The following is an 18,892-nucleotide window of genomic DNA, read 5'->3' on the forward strand; positions in this document are numbered from 1 at the left end:
AAACCCAGGCCCAGGGCAGTGAAAGTGCTGTGTCCTAACCACTGGACCACCAGGGAATTCCCTGCAGTCCTTTAGAAAGTGTAAGTTGTCTTTATAATTCTGCTTGTGGTCACATAGAGGTTAAAAAAAAAAAAAAAAACTAGAGAAATTCCATATTTTACCTAGCAGGTATAATTAGGAGCTGTTTGAGTTAAGATTCTACCACAAATATACAAGTGTGTGCTCTTGCCTGGAGAGACAGGGGACAAAGGAAAATGAAACATGTAATACAAAGGGATGGACAGACCATGGGCAACATTTTCAACCCAATTAAAAAAGATTAAGTTATTCTGAAGCTATTTCCACATTAATATATCTTTAAGGTCTTTAGAAAGTAAAGATCTCAAAGTACAAATATGAGGACACAGTAAGTATGAATATTTTTCAGAGTTAGCACCGTAATCTTGGGGTTACTAATGTTACATTCTGTTTTACTCAAAGATTTTCACTAGCAATACCAAGCCAAGAGGATTCTCTCAATTCAGCTACCTAGCAAAAGGTTCCATTTCTAGGGCTGCAAAAAAAAAAAAAAGTGAACATGGAAACAAAGCCAAGTTCTTTCAGGGGCCTGGCCCAGACTCTAGTGCCAAAGGGACACCAAGTTCCAGACTTGCCTGAATCTAAAATGCCAAGACTCCGCTTCCCAAGCACACAGTTTCTTTCTGTACCACCTCCAAGCTGCATTTAACATTGAATGACATCACTAACTCACAAACAAAAAGGTCTCAGCTCAGAGCCAGTCTGCTGGTATTCAAATGAGGCTGGTATCGCCTAATTCTGTGGGTTAAACTCCAGAGCTGACAGCACCGGGCAATGGCAAACTGAAGGATGTTCACCACTGCAAACATCGTTCCTGTGGACCCGGCCGCTGGGGAAAGCGCTGCCTGTGTGGATGGCGCTAACGTGCATTTGCTTTAGAGAATTTTCAGTTCTGTTAGACAAGGAAGCTTGTGAAACACAGGCACATTCCCTCAAGATGTGTTAAGTAACTGGTCAGCAAAGAGGTTGTCAGACGCAGGCAGAATTCCCAAGATGTGTTAATACAGTAAGTACTTAGCAAGTGGAGTGCGTGTGTGTGTGTGTGTGTGTGTTAGAAGAATGAAAGGGCAAAGAGATATACTCAAAAGACCAAATACACAAAACACACTACATAGTCAGAATACTAACTATACATGAGAACTGAATATCCATGAGGTCTTAAATCTGACCCCCCATTGTTGATGCCCATCCTGGCACCATGTGTCCTCTGCCCGAGAAACACCAACAAAACCCATGACGGTCCATCCATTTAATTAGCTGTGGCCAAGTGTACTCATCCCTGTGGGTTTCTGAACAAGTGTGTCACTGTTCCAGGGCAACTCGCACCTATGGGCCCTTCTCTCCTTGTACCCCCTCTCCTGCCAGTGAGGAAGGCTGATGAGCAGAGTGAGGCAGGACACTGCACATCGTGTACCCAGGACCCAGGTGGCATGGCCCTTCCACCCCACTTGCACCCTGTCCTAAGAGTGTTAACCCATGTCTACCTTTTCCCCCTTGCTCCCGGCTGTGTTTTATATTGATTTAGTAAGCTATGTGATTCGAGCCCGTTTTAATTTGGCCTGTGAGTCTTTCTGGTCTGGGACCTCTGGGAGAACCTGCCGGGTAATATATTTGGAGGCTACCAGGGTACCAGTGACATCTATGTGAAAAGAAAGAGGAAAACCCCAAGTGCCTGGGAGGAGACACTCTCATTGGCACTGCTAACTGTTATGGGTTGAACTGTATCCCTCCCCAAAATTCGTATGTTGAAATCCAAACCCCCAGGATCTCAGAATGCAATTGTATTTGGAGATAAGGTCTTTAAAGAGGTAATTGTATTAAAATGAAGGCTTTAGGGCAGGCCCAAATCCAATATGACTGGCGTCCTTATACAAGAAAAGGAGATGAGGACAGACGTGTGTGCATACGGAGGAAAGACCATGCGAAGACAGAGGGAGAAGGTGGCCGCCCACGAGCCAAGGAGAGAGGCCCTGGAAGAAATCAACCCTGCCCACCTTGGGCTTGGACTTCCAACCTCAGGACTGTGAGAAAATCAATTTCTGTTCTTTGTTATGGTAGCCCTAGGAAGCGAACACACCAACTAACTATCAGAGGCATCCTCTCTTCAGGGAGCCATTTGCCCCCTCTCCACCCTCATGTATGTGTTGGGAATGGAAAGGGTCCTGCTTCTCGGAAAAATCTTCTGGTCTCAGAGAGTATGAGTACCCGAGCGAAGCCAGGTAAATCACAGTACCCACCCAGCTCAACACCCACCCTGGAGTTTTTCTTACCAGTGATGAAGGTGAGCAGGTTTAGTCTCTGTCTGTGCAGGCACTCACATATGTGGTGCATCAGTTATTTCCTAAGTTATATTGTATAGTAATGTGTATAAATAGTAGACTACCTGCCCCAAAGGTTTTACCAATTTACATATGTGCCAACAGTTTATAAAAGGCCCATTTCCCTAAACTATGTTTTTAATACTAGCCAATCACTTTTCAGTGTTGTTTTAATTTGCATCTCCTTGATTGTATCCTGAGGTTCATATGATATTGGCCGTTTGTACGTCTTATTTTATAGCTTGTCTGTTTCGGTGCCTTGACTTTTTCTTTTTGTATGTTTATATTTACCCTTTTAATATGTTCTTATTTTGCAAGAGCTCATTCTAAATTAAGGATGCCAACACGTAATCAGCTGTTTCCTAGCTTTATTTTTCTTTTTTTAACTTTATCATTTTTATATAAGTTATTTTGGGGTCAATTCTACAAACCTTTTGACCAATGTATGATCGATCCTATCAATCTTTCCCTTAATGTTTTGGTTTTAGAGTTATGACCGCACAGTCCTTGATGGGGGATGATGGAGCTTTTACTACTACTATAAACACTGACTCTATGAATTCTGCATAATTAAGGAAAACTTTTCAAAATGCCATAAATATATGGGCTGCTCCCATTCTGACAAAAACCCAGGAGCTAGAGAAATAGAACAATCATTACAGCACAACTAAGTGGAAAGAGCGAGAGACCAGAGTGTTCATTCACTACACACACACATACGCACACGGCACACATCCTCTCTAGGAGTCAGGCACTGGTCAAGGCATTTGAGATAAACAGTGATCCAGAGAGACAAAGTCCCTGCCTTGTGGAGCCTCTGTTCTCCTTGTAATGTGGAGAGATAGACAAGGAGCAAATCGGGAAGACACCTAATGCCGTGTGTCCAATGAGGATGAGTCTCTGGGCAGACACGAGGTGGGTGGTAATAAAGGGGACAGGGTGGGCATGGTGGGAGCTGGTGGTGGTCAGCTACCCACAACCACCAGCCATTCATCTGGCCCTTGTTACTGTCTTGTACAATTGCCTTTTCATGCATTTACACTGCTAACTTCATAATTAGATTATAAGTTCATTTTGGGACACAAGCTTTTTCTAGTTCTCTTGGCATCCCCCCAGAAGGCCTTTTCCATAACAGGCTACAAATCTCTGATTACACACAAATAATGCAATAGCGTAGTAATGTTTTCAGCACCTCCACACAAATGGACAGCAACCCCCTTGGAAAATGAGTTATGTAACCAAAAAGAATAATGTACCAGCTGCAGGATTTCCTTGGTCTCTCGACAGTTAGGCACATGATTCTGACAAAAATTTGTGATGGAAAGTGCTTTATACTGAATTTACAACCAAGACAAGATTCTGTCTAAATAGGAAAATCCCTGACCAAGCACCATGTGCTTAGTTAGCACTTAGCTGTATCCATGTTACATTACTTAAAGCTGACAGGGAAGGCACTGTCCTCTTTTTACAGACGAGGACACAGGTTCAGAAAGCTCTGCCAGCCAGGAATTGGAAGAGCCCATGTGAGCTGAGCTACACTGTGGTACCCTTTAAAACGGCAGAGAAGGAATTTACGAAAGATAGCAGTACACTTAAAAGAAATATGTTTATGTTAAAGGCACGATCAAAGAATTTTAAACAGGGAAAACGATAATGCAAAGAATTAACTCAGAAAAACAAAGACTACAGAAATAGAGAAAAACGAGTCTACAAAGAGTCATACTACTCAAAATAAGACAGCAATTCAAGATAAACAGATAAAACTGGAAAACAGATGGAGAGGATTCATGTCCATACAGACCTTTATGAGAGAAACAAATCGAGGCCATAAACAGGAAAGTGACTTTGAAAAGTTTTCCTAGAACTGAATGATGTTCTCTGTGAAGGAAGTCAAATGGGCAAGCTGGTATGTGGGTTTTTCCAAAGAGGAATTAAAGACAAATTGTAAACAGCAGAAATAATGCCAGGTAGTTACAGTTCTGAAGGTTCAAAATCCATGACAAATTTTTTAGAAAAGCTTTGAGAAAATTCTTTCCTTTTAAAAAGTGTACAATTCAGTGGCTTTTAGTATATTCACAGAACCATGCAATTTGTAAGCTGGAAGAAACCTTAAAAATCATGTCGCCTAGTTTTTCTCAAGTGTGCTCTACAGAATGCTTCTAAGTCTCACAGGCTACAGTATGAAAACGAATTTTCCTGGCCAATTAACTTGGGTAAACACAGCATACTTGCAGACTCTATCTCCCTCGTGATGCAAAACGAAAGTCTCCGAGAAGCCCCAGGATATCCTGATTTCAATGCCATGGAACCTCTTTTCCTGGAACATGTATTAACTAGTCCATCAAATCAGTGCTCCCGGTAAGATGTTTCAGAAAAACACTGATTTATACCAACCCCCCTGATTTTCCAAATAAAGAACCAGAGCCAGAGAAGACTGGCTTAACTGAGGAGTCACTGCTCTTCCAAACTGACGTGTGAGTGACCATGCGGAAGTAGAGAGGGTTTTCACTCTTCACGAAACAGCCGACACCGCATCTTCAGGCTTTTAGTTCAGTGCTCATTTTACAATGCTACGCGCCCAAACCTGAAGGTCTGAAGCAGTATGACAACAAACTCCCACAGCTAACAAGTCCTCTATAAGAAGCCACAGAGAAATGAGGACTCGTACACGAAACAAAGAAACGCACAGATTTAGGAAACCAATGTGCCCACACATTGAGGGTCCAAAATCATAAAGAAAGACAGAGAAGTTCAATATGATACCAGGAGAAAATAGAGAATTTCACACATGAGCTCTGGACAGGGGTAGGTAAAAGTAGGGAACACTATTTCCTAAAACTAGCTCTGTGCCACCCGGCAATGGGAGTTTGCTGTACACTTTCTGTCCTCAGAAGAGTGAGGAACGAAGACATGAAAGAAACACTGCCTGCGTGGATATGTGAACCCACGTTCAAAATGGCAGACAAGTAAAATACAGTGATCACCTTTCCAATCAAGCATTAAGGAAAAATCTACCCCTGAATAAGCAAGCAGAAACGGAAAAAAACAAGAACAATAAACACAACCCTGAGAGCAAAGGAAAACAACATGTGTGCTTCATATACACAATTAAATATGAACAAGAAAGTCCTCTATGAGAAGGGAGGTTGGGATTGAGAAACAAAATCAAATCATCTGTTGCTGCTGGGGTCACCCCTACTCCACCCACATCTCTCCACCAAATGCTCCAGCCCCAATGAGCTTGTATCTCCCCATTATCTGGCCTTTTCTTGGATCTGGGCTTGAGTGCAAGCTCATCCCCCATGCTCTCACCTCTCACCTGCAAACTCCTACAGACTCTTCAAGAGCCAACCCAAATACCCCCACTCCTGGGTCATCTTTTCCAGCTGCGAGGGTTGCACCATGGGTGAGCCACACCATGGTTTCCCTTCCCATAGGCCTGTTTTTATGTTTCTCAAAGCCTGGCCACATCTGCATCTGCTTACATGCCTGCCTGCCACATGGTCCTGATCTCCCCCGGGGCATGAGCTCTGTCCCTGTGGCTGCTAACGCATCAGCCCCAGCAGCAGCCCCAGCAGGGCTGTGGTCTTGTCATTACACCGACAAGGACCCACGCTCAGAGCCCCAGGACAGCACGTGCCTCCCAGATTAGCACCTCCCTAAATCTCAACAGGGAAACTACGCCCAAGGTACAAACCAGGGGCCCACCTCAACAAGGAGAGAAGTGAGGCTTAAAGAGATTAAGCGTCTTGTCCAAGGTCACTCAGTCAAAGTAGAGGAGCCAGGACTCAGCCTGGGCAGTTGGCCTCCCGAGCTGAGCCCTTAGTCATGATCTGTATCTTATTATATCACAATATCACAGCCCCCCAAACACTCTCAGTTAACCAATGAAATGCAAGCTGAATTTCAAGGAATACAATCGAATCCCTAAACAAGAATACTAATACTTCACTATTCTAATAAGACAAATACGATAAAGCATTAAGAAAATGAACTATAAAACAAGCTAAATTAAGAAAAACTAGAAAGAAAATGGAAGTCGAAAATGCATTGATAAAAAAATCAAATCTCTCTCTATAAAAGCCCATATGATAATCTAAAGCCCAATCATAAAATTAAGAAAACACAAATTTATAAAAATACCACAAATAATAAAAATACCACATGTCTGGAAATAGTCATCATATGTTTAAAAATAAGTGGAAACAAGAAAAAGTAAAACATAAAACTAAGATGAATATAACTGTAAGTAGATGTCTTAAATTAAGATTCTTGAAGAAATAAGATAAATTATTAAAGAATTTCAAAAGGGTACTTAACAATGACTAACCAAAAAATACATTCAAATGTTTAATTACCTTAAGTGACTTGCTTCTCCAAAATGTAGAAAAAAATTCCATTAATCAACTCATTTTATTAAAAAGATCAGGTTTATTTCTAAAGCCCAAGAATAAGCTCTCCTGAATATTTATATTTATACTAATATTTAAATGTGTTATTTGCTAGTAAGTTACATATATGGTTTTTTGCACGTATATAATATTACATTTAGAATGTATATATATATATATATATATATATATATATATATATATATATATATATGTAACTTATCAGCAAATAAAAGCTAAAAAAGAACTGGGTTGAGAGAGAAGGCCTGAATTCTAGTTCCTCCTTAATCCAAAATAACTAAGTACACATGCACATACTTATTTTATCGGAACCCACGTTTACTATATATATGACAGGACAGATGCAGGTAAAAAAAATTATAAAGTAATGAGAGAAAGAGTGACATGACTAAATGAAGAGATATTCTCAGAAATGAATAAGAAATATTATAAATATCAATTAAGATTTCCCTATAGTATACAGAACCCAACAAACTGAAAGCTGAGTATATGTGAGAAACAAGTGGATAAAAATACTAAATAATATATATTTTAAAAGGCAACAGTGATGTATTTATTATATTTAAAACATAAAATCACAATTGTCAAAACCATGTAATATTTGTTTTAAAACATCTATAAAAGGTATAAAATAAAGATATTTCAAAAACAGATTGCATCTATCTTAAGGATTTAGTTCAATAACAGGAAGAGAAATACCCTTAAATTAATGTTACTATTCTTGAATCCGACAGGTATCAGAATTAAACCATACCCATCTCCACACGCAAAGAGGTATGAGAATATAAGACTTCTTAAAACATCATTTTACAATCTGAACAAAATAGTCTATGTGTCCCAGTTTGAGAAGATAAATTTTATTTCTGAAAAAATGAAATCTACAGTACTTTCTATCACAGGGAAATACTGGGAAATCATAGGGAAACAACTGTTAAATATCCCAACAATGGGAAATATCAAATTAGTAACACAATGGAAATCTAAATAGTTTCCATACCAGTTATTTACAAAAACTATGTTAAAACATGCAAACATCAGATCTGTAAGCAAAAGTGCCTGAAGTCTCATATGTGTATATTAAAGATCACAAAACAACTTGAAGCAAAACAGCTTAGAATTTCATTATTGCTGGGTTATTTTTATGAAGTTGCTTAACATCTTACAATAAAGTATTATGTATGTGTTTTAAAAAGAGAGGCCCCGCCTTGTCACCTGTAGCATGCAGAAGGACATGCCGTGACAACCCGGTTACTCACACGTGATTCAGCACTAATGTCACTGAGTAGCGGAATCGGTTTAGAGTATTACTGCCAAGGACACCTAACAATAGATCATGCATTTAACCCCTACCCTCAGGACCAGGGTTAACGTAGGCAAGGGAAAACTCATCCTCTTAGGCACATTTAGTGAGCTTAGGGATATAAATCAATGTTAACCTTCTACTTGCTTTTCAACCCAACAACTTGTAAAGATAGAGTTAAAAGAAGAGCAAATGTATTTAACCTACTAGCAATTTGGGTTATCATCTCATTTCAGTGAACAGGGTCATTAAACCACACGGTATGGATTTATCACAATGGAAAGTGAAGACAAATATATCCTCCACCTCTCCTACACCATATTAAGCCAATCTCTTATTTTGTGTCCTTCTGAGAATAAATGGTAACCCTATTTTTCCTGGTGCCTGAAGTAATAAAGAGAACCACATAGGTCGGAAGAGAAAACTACAATTAACAAAACTTCAGGGAATTGTTTCTCTTCCTGCATTGCCTTTTTCCTGATCCTATAAATAACAACATTACCTCATGCTGGCAAATCATGCTGTTCAGATACAAGAAGCAGGCTTGCTCGTCAACAGATGCAGAGAAACGCTGCCACCCAACAGCTCTGATTAGTCAATATGCCCCCGAGATGGGTGCATGGGCACAGGCCTCCCTGGGTTTGGCATTTCTGTGCTGGCCCCTACTCTCCATGACCCCCGCAGGCCTCCTGCCTCTTGTCTCTGTCTGATAAACTAATCACCAAGGGGATCAACCTTCACCTTTCTGTCCCTGCCACAATCATGAACTAAGGAGCTAAAAAGCAACACAGACCTCCTGCTCACTGTGGGGAGCACCAATGAAAAATGTAATTTCATCAGTAAAAGTCCAGAGAGAAAGGACTACAGCCTGAAATGATGAGTGGGAGGAAGATCCAGAGCCAGAACACACGCACACTGGGGTCAAAGCGTAAGGGCCTTTCACACAGAACTGTGCAGGTAATAGAAACTAAGGAGATGGCTGGGACTTCCCGGGTGGCGCAGCGGTTAAGAATCCGCCGGCCAATGCAGGGGACAGGGTTCGAGCCCTGGTCCGGGAAGATCCCACATGCTGCGGAGCAACTAAGCCCGTGCACCACAACTACTGAGCCTGCGAGCCACAACTACTGAACGCCCGCACGCCTAGAGCCCGTGCTCCGCAACAAGAGAAGCCACTGCAATGAGAAGCCCGCGCACCAAAACAAAGAGTAGCCCCCGCTCACCGCAACTAAAGCCCATGCCCAGCAATGAAGACCCAACGCAGCCAAAAATAAAAACAAATTTATTTTTTAAAAACTCACCTCAAAAAAAAAAAAAAAGAAAGTAAGGAGATGGAACACCAGGGTGACAAAGTAAAGGCCAACCATCAAAGCCATGCCTGCAGACATTATTCATGGGGAAAAGAAACCACATCCTATCACACATCCTGCTCAGAAGCAAGGACCGGGGGGAGAAGTACAAACCAGAGCAGACTGTGCAGTGAGAAAGTAGCATTTATCAGAGAGAACCAACAAGGCAGCTTTGAATACGAGAAAGATGGTATGAAAAGGCCACACACACACACACACACGGTGAAGTTCACTAGGACTCCCTCAGTGTGGCCTCAAGGCCTTGTGCACTCCCACTTGGTCCTCGTGAAGTAGGGCTTGTCTCCGCTGTAACTGAGGGGCTGTTATAGCACAGGGTCCACCAGGCTGAGCTCACGGAGCACAGGGGCTCAGCCTTCTCACCTCGCCACTCCAGCAATGAGCACAGACCTCATCGATATCCAGGTTCTTTTTACTTCCTGTAAATTTATTTAATTCCTTTCTTTAGAGTCACACTTCTTTAGCCAGCCCATCAGATTTCAATATCTGATTCGGTACCCTCCTTAGTAGGCCATCCTCTTACACCAAATGTCAAGACATTCTTGCACCATCTTCGTCTGCATCGGTAGCGGAAACAGGTTTAGGTGCCACCAAGAAAAGGAGACAGTCCTTGATAACCAGCTTCCTCTCTTAAAGAGACGCCGCCACTCACACTGATCAATGGACTTCCGGCCAACAGACTCATCTGTTCATTTGACAAACACACACTGAGGGCCAGGTCTTGTGCCGGGCCCACTTCTGCTCCTGAGAAGCAAATGTGCGGTTTTTTGATGCCACCATGCAGGATATTCAGAAAGTATGGGTCCAAGCTAGGAAGACAGTCTCAAAATAAGAGTTCCCAAAGTGCATAAAGTAACTTCATTAGAATATGTCCATCAACTGTCATTGTTGATCAATTGTCATTCAAATATTTGAGCGTTTAGAGACAGATAAGTAGACTAATATTAAAAATTAGTTTTATAACTAGTCACACCATACAAAGTATGTATACGAAACTATGTATACACACAAAACCAAGCATGTGTATCTGTATTTTACATACTAAATAGACTGTTAAAGCGGGAGGAGAGGGGAGTTGTGCAAATCTGTGTTGTTTAGAGAAAAAAGAGGAGAGAATTAAAGTTTATTAAAATGTAGACTTGTCCCTAATACCTTTAAATAATCAAGAAAAATACTCATTAATCACTTGTATGTTAACAGACTACCACTACCACCACTACTGTAGGTTTAATGGGATGGAAATAAATATAAAATTCAAAATTATAATTATCAATTCATATTTTAAAATGGAGGTTGCTATATAACCCTTGGGTCAACTTCCTAACATCTGTGTGCATTATGGAAATTCAGGGAAAAGTAAACATGGGTACGGTACAGTAGCTGTAGCCCCTCTAGCTACACATACGCATCTTACCCATCACAAGCCTAGCTCTACTGACAACTCTCAACACCAAGACAAGTTCTTTCTCCTAAAAAAAGAGCAAATTTGGTAGCACTACTTCCCAGGCTTAAGCACTCAGTAAGAAAAACAACAACCATCACACCAGTACCTGGATAGCGTTTATCACGTGCTAAGTATGGTGTGAACCCATTTATTCCTCACAGCAACATGCTAAGTCACATGGGAAAAGTCAACAGAGACAGGACAGGTAAGGAGGGTAAGACAAGAGGGTGGAGAGGGCCAAAGGTGGGGGTACTTCAGACACGCAGTGGGGAGAAGCAAAGGTGATAAAGAAAGAAAACTCTTCCTGCAGTCTGGCCAAGACTCCCGAAGAGCAGAGAAGCTTGGCGTCCTGAGATGCACAAGGATCCCGTGTACCACCGAAGGCACAGAACTTCACTGCTATGTCAAGTCAGGCCACAACACCGGGGAATAATGAAGACACAGCCACAAGGGTTATGCAAGTGGCAGGAAAGGGGTGGACGTGTTAAAGACCACCCTCCCCTACGGATTCCAAACTGTCCCAAACAATGAAGGGCAAAGTATGTAAAAAGCTGTTGATGACACTGAAAGAGAAAGTGGGCACCTGCACATGATTCGAAAATAACAAGGAAAGTGAACACTAACCAGCCCGTGTTGAGCTAGTCACCCTGTATGAGGGCAAGTTTACATGAAAGCAGCTGTGCAAACAACTTCTTCAGTGACTCAGAATCTAAAAAGTTAAGTGTGTCATATGATGCACCTGTCAAAATTAGAGCCCCAGACCATGTTCCCTGGAGCCTGTCCATAAAAAGATCTCAAGGCGCCCTCTCTCTAACCTAAATGCTCACTGAAAAGAAAAAAGGTTTTCTGTAAACAAATTCGTCAACTAAGCCCTGTGTGTTTTCATAAACTGAGTTGGGAGCTTAGAGGCCTTACAAAAAGCCTCTGAAGACCCATGTCACAGCCTCTCTGAGCAATTCTTCATCAGCAAATGAAGGATGCCACCATCTGATACCTTCCTACATGCTCACCTGGGAAGATTAATGAAATGCCACTGTCCAGGCACCGTAATATCTCAAGTTAGCCCTAAAATTCTGTTATCCTCGAAGACTTTGGGAAGAGCCAAACAGAAACAACTGTCACACTTCACCTGACCCTCAGGCCACAGCTCACCCGTCAAGAGCAGTAACAGGTCTTTCAGTCTTTTTTTCTTAAAACCAAGTATCAGTTGGGTAAGCAAGCTGCTCCATGACAAAGGAGTTCTAACAACCACCACCGGCACTCAGATTCCAACGATCTACCATGAAAGAGACTGCACGTCTGCTGAGAGCTATCATGGTCACTGTGTACCTCCCCAAACCATGCTTATAAAAATCCTCTGATGGCGCGTGGCTTCCTCATTTCTAGAATCATCCCAACGACAATGAATGACCCCTCACTGTTAGCATTCACTCCGTCCCTAATAGGGATGACTTGTGGACAAACTAAAATCACGCCAAATTGAGTTTTTGGAGAACACATAAGTTATTAATTTTGCTAAAAGTTAAGCATTTTTAAAAAATATTTGTTTATTTATTTGGCTGCACCGGGTCTTAGTTGTGGCCTGCAGGATCTTTAGTTGCAGCATGCGGACTTCTTAGTTGTGGCATGCATGCGGGATCTAGTTCCTAGACCAGGGATCGAATCTGGGCCCCCTGCATTGGGAGCGCGGAGGCTTAGCCACTGGACCATTAGGGAAGTCCCAGCATTTTTGTTTTAAACTAAAAAAGTAATGAAAATGGGAAGCATAATGAAATATAAATCCTGACTTTTACATTTCTATTTAACGGTTTCAAAACCCAACTTAGAGCATTCATTGATCAAGGGAGTGAGGGGAGAGACATCTAGTACATGCCTGAAGCTCTGGCCTCATTGCTGTGTTGTACACAACTGTAAACGTCAGGCTCTCACCCCCACTAGGCAAACCTCCTTTGAACACTAAACCTAGTATCTTCGAGTTCAGAGTTATTCAGAATGTCAATTGCTTAAAGGAAAGGCATTACACATCTAAGAAAGCATTTACCCTGCACCCAACTTTCATTTCAGAAAAGGTCACTCAAGTGAGAAGGTGGAGCCAATTAAAATGTTCCTTTTACGGGGTTACCTCCTCCTGCACAAACCCAAGGGAGTAGAGAAACCTGAATAGCTTGAACACGCTGCCCTACGTGCAGGACCGTAACCCTGAGCTTGAAAGAAAAACACACTAACAGCAGACTGGATTGCACAGCCGACTGATCTACGTTTTTAAGAGAGCAAGAGAAAAAAAGAGCAATGTCACTGAAGGTACGTGAGCCTGAATGCAAAGAAAAGCAGTCTCAAAGTAATAAGAAAAATGACTTGGACATGGGTTTAAATCAGTCAGATCCTGGAGAGCTTTCTGTGCTGTGTTTCAGTTGTAAATTATTAGTACAATCTTTAAAATACAATTTCCATAAATAAAGGTAAGGCGTCCTCGGATTTAAGAAGGCACTTCACGAAGGAAAGAAATTATTGGGGAAGTAATATACTCTCCACTGCCAACAAAAAATTAGTGAACGCGTCACCTCCTGTGCTCATGAAAGCATTCCTAGGCAAGAATCTTCCAAAGCACTTGTGGGTTTCTTCGACGGGTGTGCTGAGAATGCCTGGTTAACTGAGGGCAGAGGCTATTAAACCTCACACTGCTGCACCACTAGCTACTGGTGAGCCTGTGGGTGGCAGACCTCAGAACAGTCACCTCCTTTCATATGCATGATTAATTTCTTACAAAATTTTCGTTTTTCTTCAGATCCTCATGCCCTCAAGTAAGCAGACAAAAAAAAAAGAAATGCAAAGAGAAGCAGAACCCCCTCAAAGGCCAGGGCGTACTGCTTCTCTGAAATGAGACAGCCTGGCCTCACTTGCTGGGTGACCTCGGAGGTCACGTGAAGCCCGCTAAGATCCCTGTTTATCTTTCCTGTAAGATGCAAGGGGATGATTTTCTATCTCTGTCGCAGGCTTGTTCTGAGGATCAAATGGGATGGTGTGTGTGAAACCTCTGGCACAGGACCTAGACACATGCATGAAAAAGTAATACCGGCTACTACTATTTCAAAGCCTTTGCTGTCCTTGACATTTCGGGCAATAACTTGTGTATAAATCAACTGTCAGCCAGGATGAACATTTGGAAACAGATTATTAGTAATTCCAGAGACGGAAAAACAACGTATCTCATGTTCTTTGACTAAGACACTCCCAAGGGCTCCTGTGCCTTCAGCTCAGGGTGCAGCATCTCGTCTCATCAGCGCCAAGGAACCCCGGCCCTGCTTCGCCCACAGCTGCAGAACAGAAGGTAACTGACTAACACCCCGGGTTCCTGGAAGAGGCTCCCACAGCAATGATGCAACGCAAGGCACAAAAACAAGACGTTACTCGGCCCTATGACATTCGGGCTCCTTGTGATACTACCCCCCCACCCAAGTAAGAATTATAGATTCGATCAACAGAAGGCTTTATTTTTAAAAAGATGGGGAATGCACAGTACCTCTAATCGTTGTATGCGTCCCTTGAAAAACATAAAGAGGGAAGAATTTGGATAAGCAGCTTCTTTTTTGAGAAGAATTTCCTTCGCTTCATCCAGGCCTGCTTTGTTATCACTGCCATCCAGGGCAAAAAACGGGCGGACTACAGTATGATACCAGAGCAGCGCTAATCTAAAGGAAGAGGGAGAGAAACCGTGAGTGACGATGACTTTTCTTACAGTGTTGCCACTCTTTAAAAAAAATTAAGTGTGTGCTCTTCCAATACACACCCCTTCCAAAAAGCTCACTAGGCAGTCTCTGAAGAAGTAAAATCAGCATCGCCCCCCATCTTAGTTTTATCAGTATTTGGAAAGCCACAACTTTAGAGCACAACATATAAATCAGCATACTCCCATCGGGTAAGAGAATAAGGTCACAGAAGCAAGTAGCTCTTCTGAGGCTTCTAGATGGATTGCTGACGGTATCATTTATGTAAATCTCTGAATTCTACACCTTACTCGTCAACGTGTAAATTAGAAACAGTAATTGGTTACCATGAATTTACTATCCCCTTAAAATTACTCTTTGCATTACTTTTTACAAAAGGAAAATGTTTTCGCATTTCGTGTTCACAAAAGTTAGAGTGTAAGCCTCAGACTGAATTTAAGTATAGGAACCACAGGCAAAATTGTACAAAATTGGGTTAAAATAAGTGAAAGGACCGGATGAAGGGCCCTTTCTCTAGCCACTGAGGCTGTTCAATTTGAAAACCAAACAAATAAGTAAGTTACTTAAAATTCTCCCACTTCAAACGTGTCCCTTTCAAAAAAAAAAGCCACATTAAACTAAGTAACAAAATAGATTCCCTGGGATCGGCTTTAACCAACCGACAAAAATGTTTAACCAACACAATATTTTTATGTAAATGTATGCTTCCAGCATGTGCATAAATTTGGTCCTCTTCTGGAGATCAGACTAATTTACATTATTATTAATTGAATTCATTCCTTTCTCAGAAAATATTATTAAAAAATACAAATTATCCTAAGTTACAAATCTGTTAAGTCAAATTAATAAAGGACCATTGTGTAATATAATGAGTTTGTGGAGGCATGAATATTTTTGCAATAAAAAATTAATGACCTTTTTAATAGCTACCAGCTGATCAAGAGTTAACATCCAAATTCCTCAATACTGACATAAGCAGAAATACAGCACACTAAGGTTCTCTGTGATACCAAAATCTTTGGAAAAATTCTGATAAGTGGTGTAATATCAAAGGACATCCAGTATTTGATAAAATTATTCTAACTGCAAATGGTAGTAGATATTTACCAGACTGAAAAAAAATCACATCATTTTTAACTGATGAGGAAATGGGTGAATCCTTGCTCTGGATGGTTATAATGGCTTCTTCACACTTTTTGGTTTAAATAATTATCATTTAAGTTTAGTCTGAACAACAATAACTCAATTTAGTTGAACACCACAAACTCTCCAAGCCACATATAAGAGACCAATGGACCAACCAGAATCATCAAGGAAAATTACCCAACATGAGGATATAAGAATAGAAATTTCAGAATCACAGAAGAGTCATGAAATGTATATCCCCTTAAGTCCAAAAAGCAGGATTATCAATCTCAGTGACTGGTCAGGGTCACAAAAACTTTATAAATCATGATCACTCTGCATGTTTAAAATACAGGACTCAACCAAAAAAAAAAATTAAAAATTTAAAAAGAAAAGAAAGAAAATGGTCAAGATGGACTTTCCACAAAAATAAATAAGTGAATAAAAAAAATAAAATACAGGACTCATGAGACTTAAGAACAGTGCTCTGGTCTCTAAAGTCAACTTATAAACACCACCAAAAACACGGTCCTTGGCATTGCACTAAAAAACAGAAAGGCACGGCAGCATGTCAACCAACCAAGCATTTTACCTGAAGTTTCCTATAAAGGTTTTGATTGTCGTTCACTTACTTTCAACACTATATTATCTACCAAAGCATTGCAATATAGCTACTCACGTAGCTAAAGGGGCCTTCATGTCCTTACTTTCGCTTGCATACATCAGTGAAGAAAGCCCCTGTAGGCGGTCTCCAGGAAAACCCAGCAGGTTGATGATTTTGAGCAGGTTTGGGGGCACCATGGATATGCAAAGGTGAAAAAGGCCATATCCAAAGCTCACAGCACCTTTCAGTCTGTTTAGAGACTCCTCAGACACCCCTTCAGCCACAATGTGATTATCATTTGCAGCGTCAGAAGTCAAGGGCTCTTCCGTTAGCTTCTTCTGATACAGCTCCTGGAGGGCATTGATGTCCAAATAACATTTATTGTAAATCTTCCAGGCTTTCCTAAGGATCCACCCACCTTTTATATATGCTATAAAGAGAAGGGGAGAAAAGCAGGAAAAAATAAGTATTCAAAATAATTTTCCTACATTAATAATAAAGATATTGAAGAATGACCTGAAAAAACAAAATTTTAAAAAAACAATAAAAATTATTACCCATCATGAAACCTTCTGTTCTTCATATGGCTTAAATTCCTTACTTGTTGTCTGTTTCCCTTTACTAGCCTGGATGACCACTTGGCAAGAACCATGTATTATTTTGTTCATTGTATCGAGCCCCTCACGCTGAGGTGAGGGCATAGCATCTAATATCTGCTAAATGAATGAATGCAAGCATCATTTGAATCGGACTTTTTTCCCACGTATTCTGTGAAACCCTCTACCACATCCCTGAACTACCTGAACTATGGTGCTTTCCGGATAAAACTCTTAAATTTGCATACCTTGTGTTTCATCCCTCCTCAAGAGCAACTTCTAAATCTAAATTTGCTGCTAAATTTATACCCAAGCACCAAGCATGGCGACTTGCCAAAAATAAAACAAGCAAAACAAAACGATTAATATTTATCGGGTGAACAAATGTCCAGTTTATTAACAAAAATGTCATTAGCGTTAAATACAAAAATGCAAAGAATCCCCAATGCACCTCTATTCAATGCCTATTAGTGGCTTAACCGCACCTAGCGAGGCTGGGGGGCTTTATTTGGTGTGTATGACAATGGAGCTCCCCCACTGCCCAGCCTAGAGAGCTCCAGGGAAGGAGGGTGGCAAAGCAGAAGCTATTCACACCAGATTTTCACAGGGTGAAAATCTGTTGTTTTTAAAGCCACTTCCCTTTATTTCTGTTAGGCCAATTTTCTTAACATAGCCACCTTGAGAATGTGTGTCACAAAGGCAAAGGGAGAGATAAACCTGGGATTTACCCTGCTCCACGCCCCACTGGCCCCTCTCAGGTCTGAGTCCTCACCCTCTCCTGCGAACATCTTTCCCTTCTGATGAGGAAGGGAAGGGGGGGCGTCGATAGACCTGTGCTTGTCTGAGTGCATCACCACCACATATCTGGGGAAAAGGTCCTCCACAGGGAGTTTTCTGTAAAATAGTTCTCTAGTAACTATAGAGGAGAGCTTGTCCACTTGGCACCGTTACCAATAACGGTACTGATACTCTGACCTCAAAGCACAACAGAAGACAACAGGAACTGTGTACCAGGCTTCCAGGCCCTTTAGAACAGCAGGGAAAGAAGTGTTTTAATTTATTTTTCAATGACATAAAATATATAACATAAAATCTGATTTATAAAAGTCCAATCCCTGAATTGAAAGTGATCTAAGATTATATGGCACGTGCAGAAAAGAATTAACATAGCAGGCCTATTGCTCTCCTTTGAAAGGCCTGTTTACAATGTTGGCCCTTGGCTGGTATCTGGGAACTTGGATTTGGGAGGGGTCCCATCATTCCCAGAACCGGTAAGAGGAGCTCACTGTGCCTACAGTTCGTATGAACAATGTTTTATGTGGACACCTGCTTTCCTTCTGGAAGTTTGGGTATGCACCAGGCAGCGGGGTGCCTACATGGTCAGTCCCCAGTAAAAACTACAGATGCTGAGTCACTAACCAGCTTCCCCAGTTGGTTACATTTCACAGGTGTCGTTATAACTCACCGCCAGAAGGATCATGCGCATCCTATGTGGCTCTTCTGGGAGAGGACCCTGGGAAGCATGGGCCTGACTTTTCCTGGTCTTCGTCCCTGTGCCTCTTCCCTTTTCTAATTTTGCTTTGTATCCTTTCACTGCCACAAATCATAGCCATGAGTATGACTATCTTCTGAGTCCTCCTAATCACAGGTCTTGGGGACCCCTGATCCATTAACTCAAGCTACTATCTTAATTAAAGTATCAATTTTCTGGCAAACGATGACCGTATCTCCTATGGGATCACAATTCAAAACACAACCATCCCACAAGTTCTGGGTGATGAATGTCCTGTAGTCTAAGTGCACTGCAAAGATTGCTACATGACAGGATGAAGAAGTAAAATAAACCAGTCTACAAAAGCTTTGCTGGTGGGGGGTGGGCGGTACTATGTGTATAATTTATTGTTATAAAAGTAATACATATCTGAA

The 18,892-nt window shown here is 41.3% G+C and overlaps 1 protein-coding gene across 1 annotated transcript in view; it reads right to left on the reverse strand.

Annotated features, from left to right (window-relative positions):
* The window catches only part of TTC39C (tetratricopeptide repeat domain 39C), a 98,907-nt gene that overhangs the window by 22,642 nt on the left and 57,373 nt on the right, over positions 1-18,892 (reverse strand). The window contains exons 5-6 of the mRNA XM_065889897.1: positions 16,446-16,800; positions 14,437-14,605 (exon numbers count right to left, since the gene is read on the reverse strand). Coding sequence (XP_065745969.1) covers positions 14,437-14,605; positions 16,446-16,800 — 524 coding nt within the window. The remainder of the gene's footprint in view (positions 1-14,436; positions 14,606-16,445; positions 16,801-18,892) is intronic.

This window comes from Phocoena phocoena, chromosome 13 (genome assembly GCF_963924675.1).
Source record: "Phocoena phocoena chromosome 13, mPhoPho1.1, whole genome shotgun sequence".
NCBI lineage: Eukaryota > Metazoa > Chordata > Mammalia > Artiodactyla > Phocoenidae > Phocoena > Phocoena phocoena.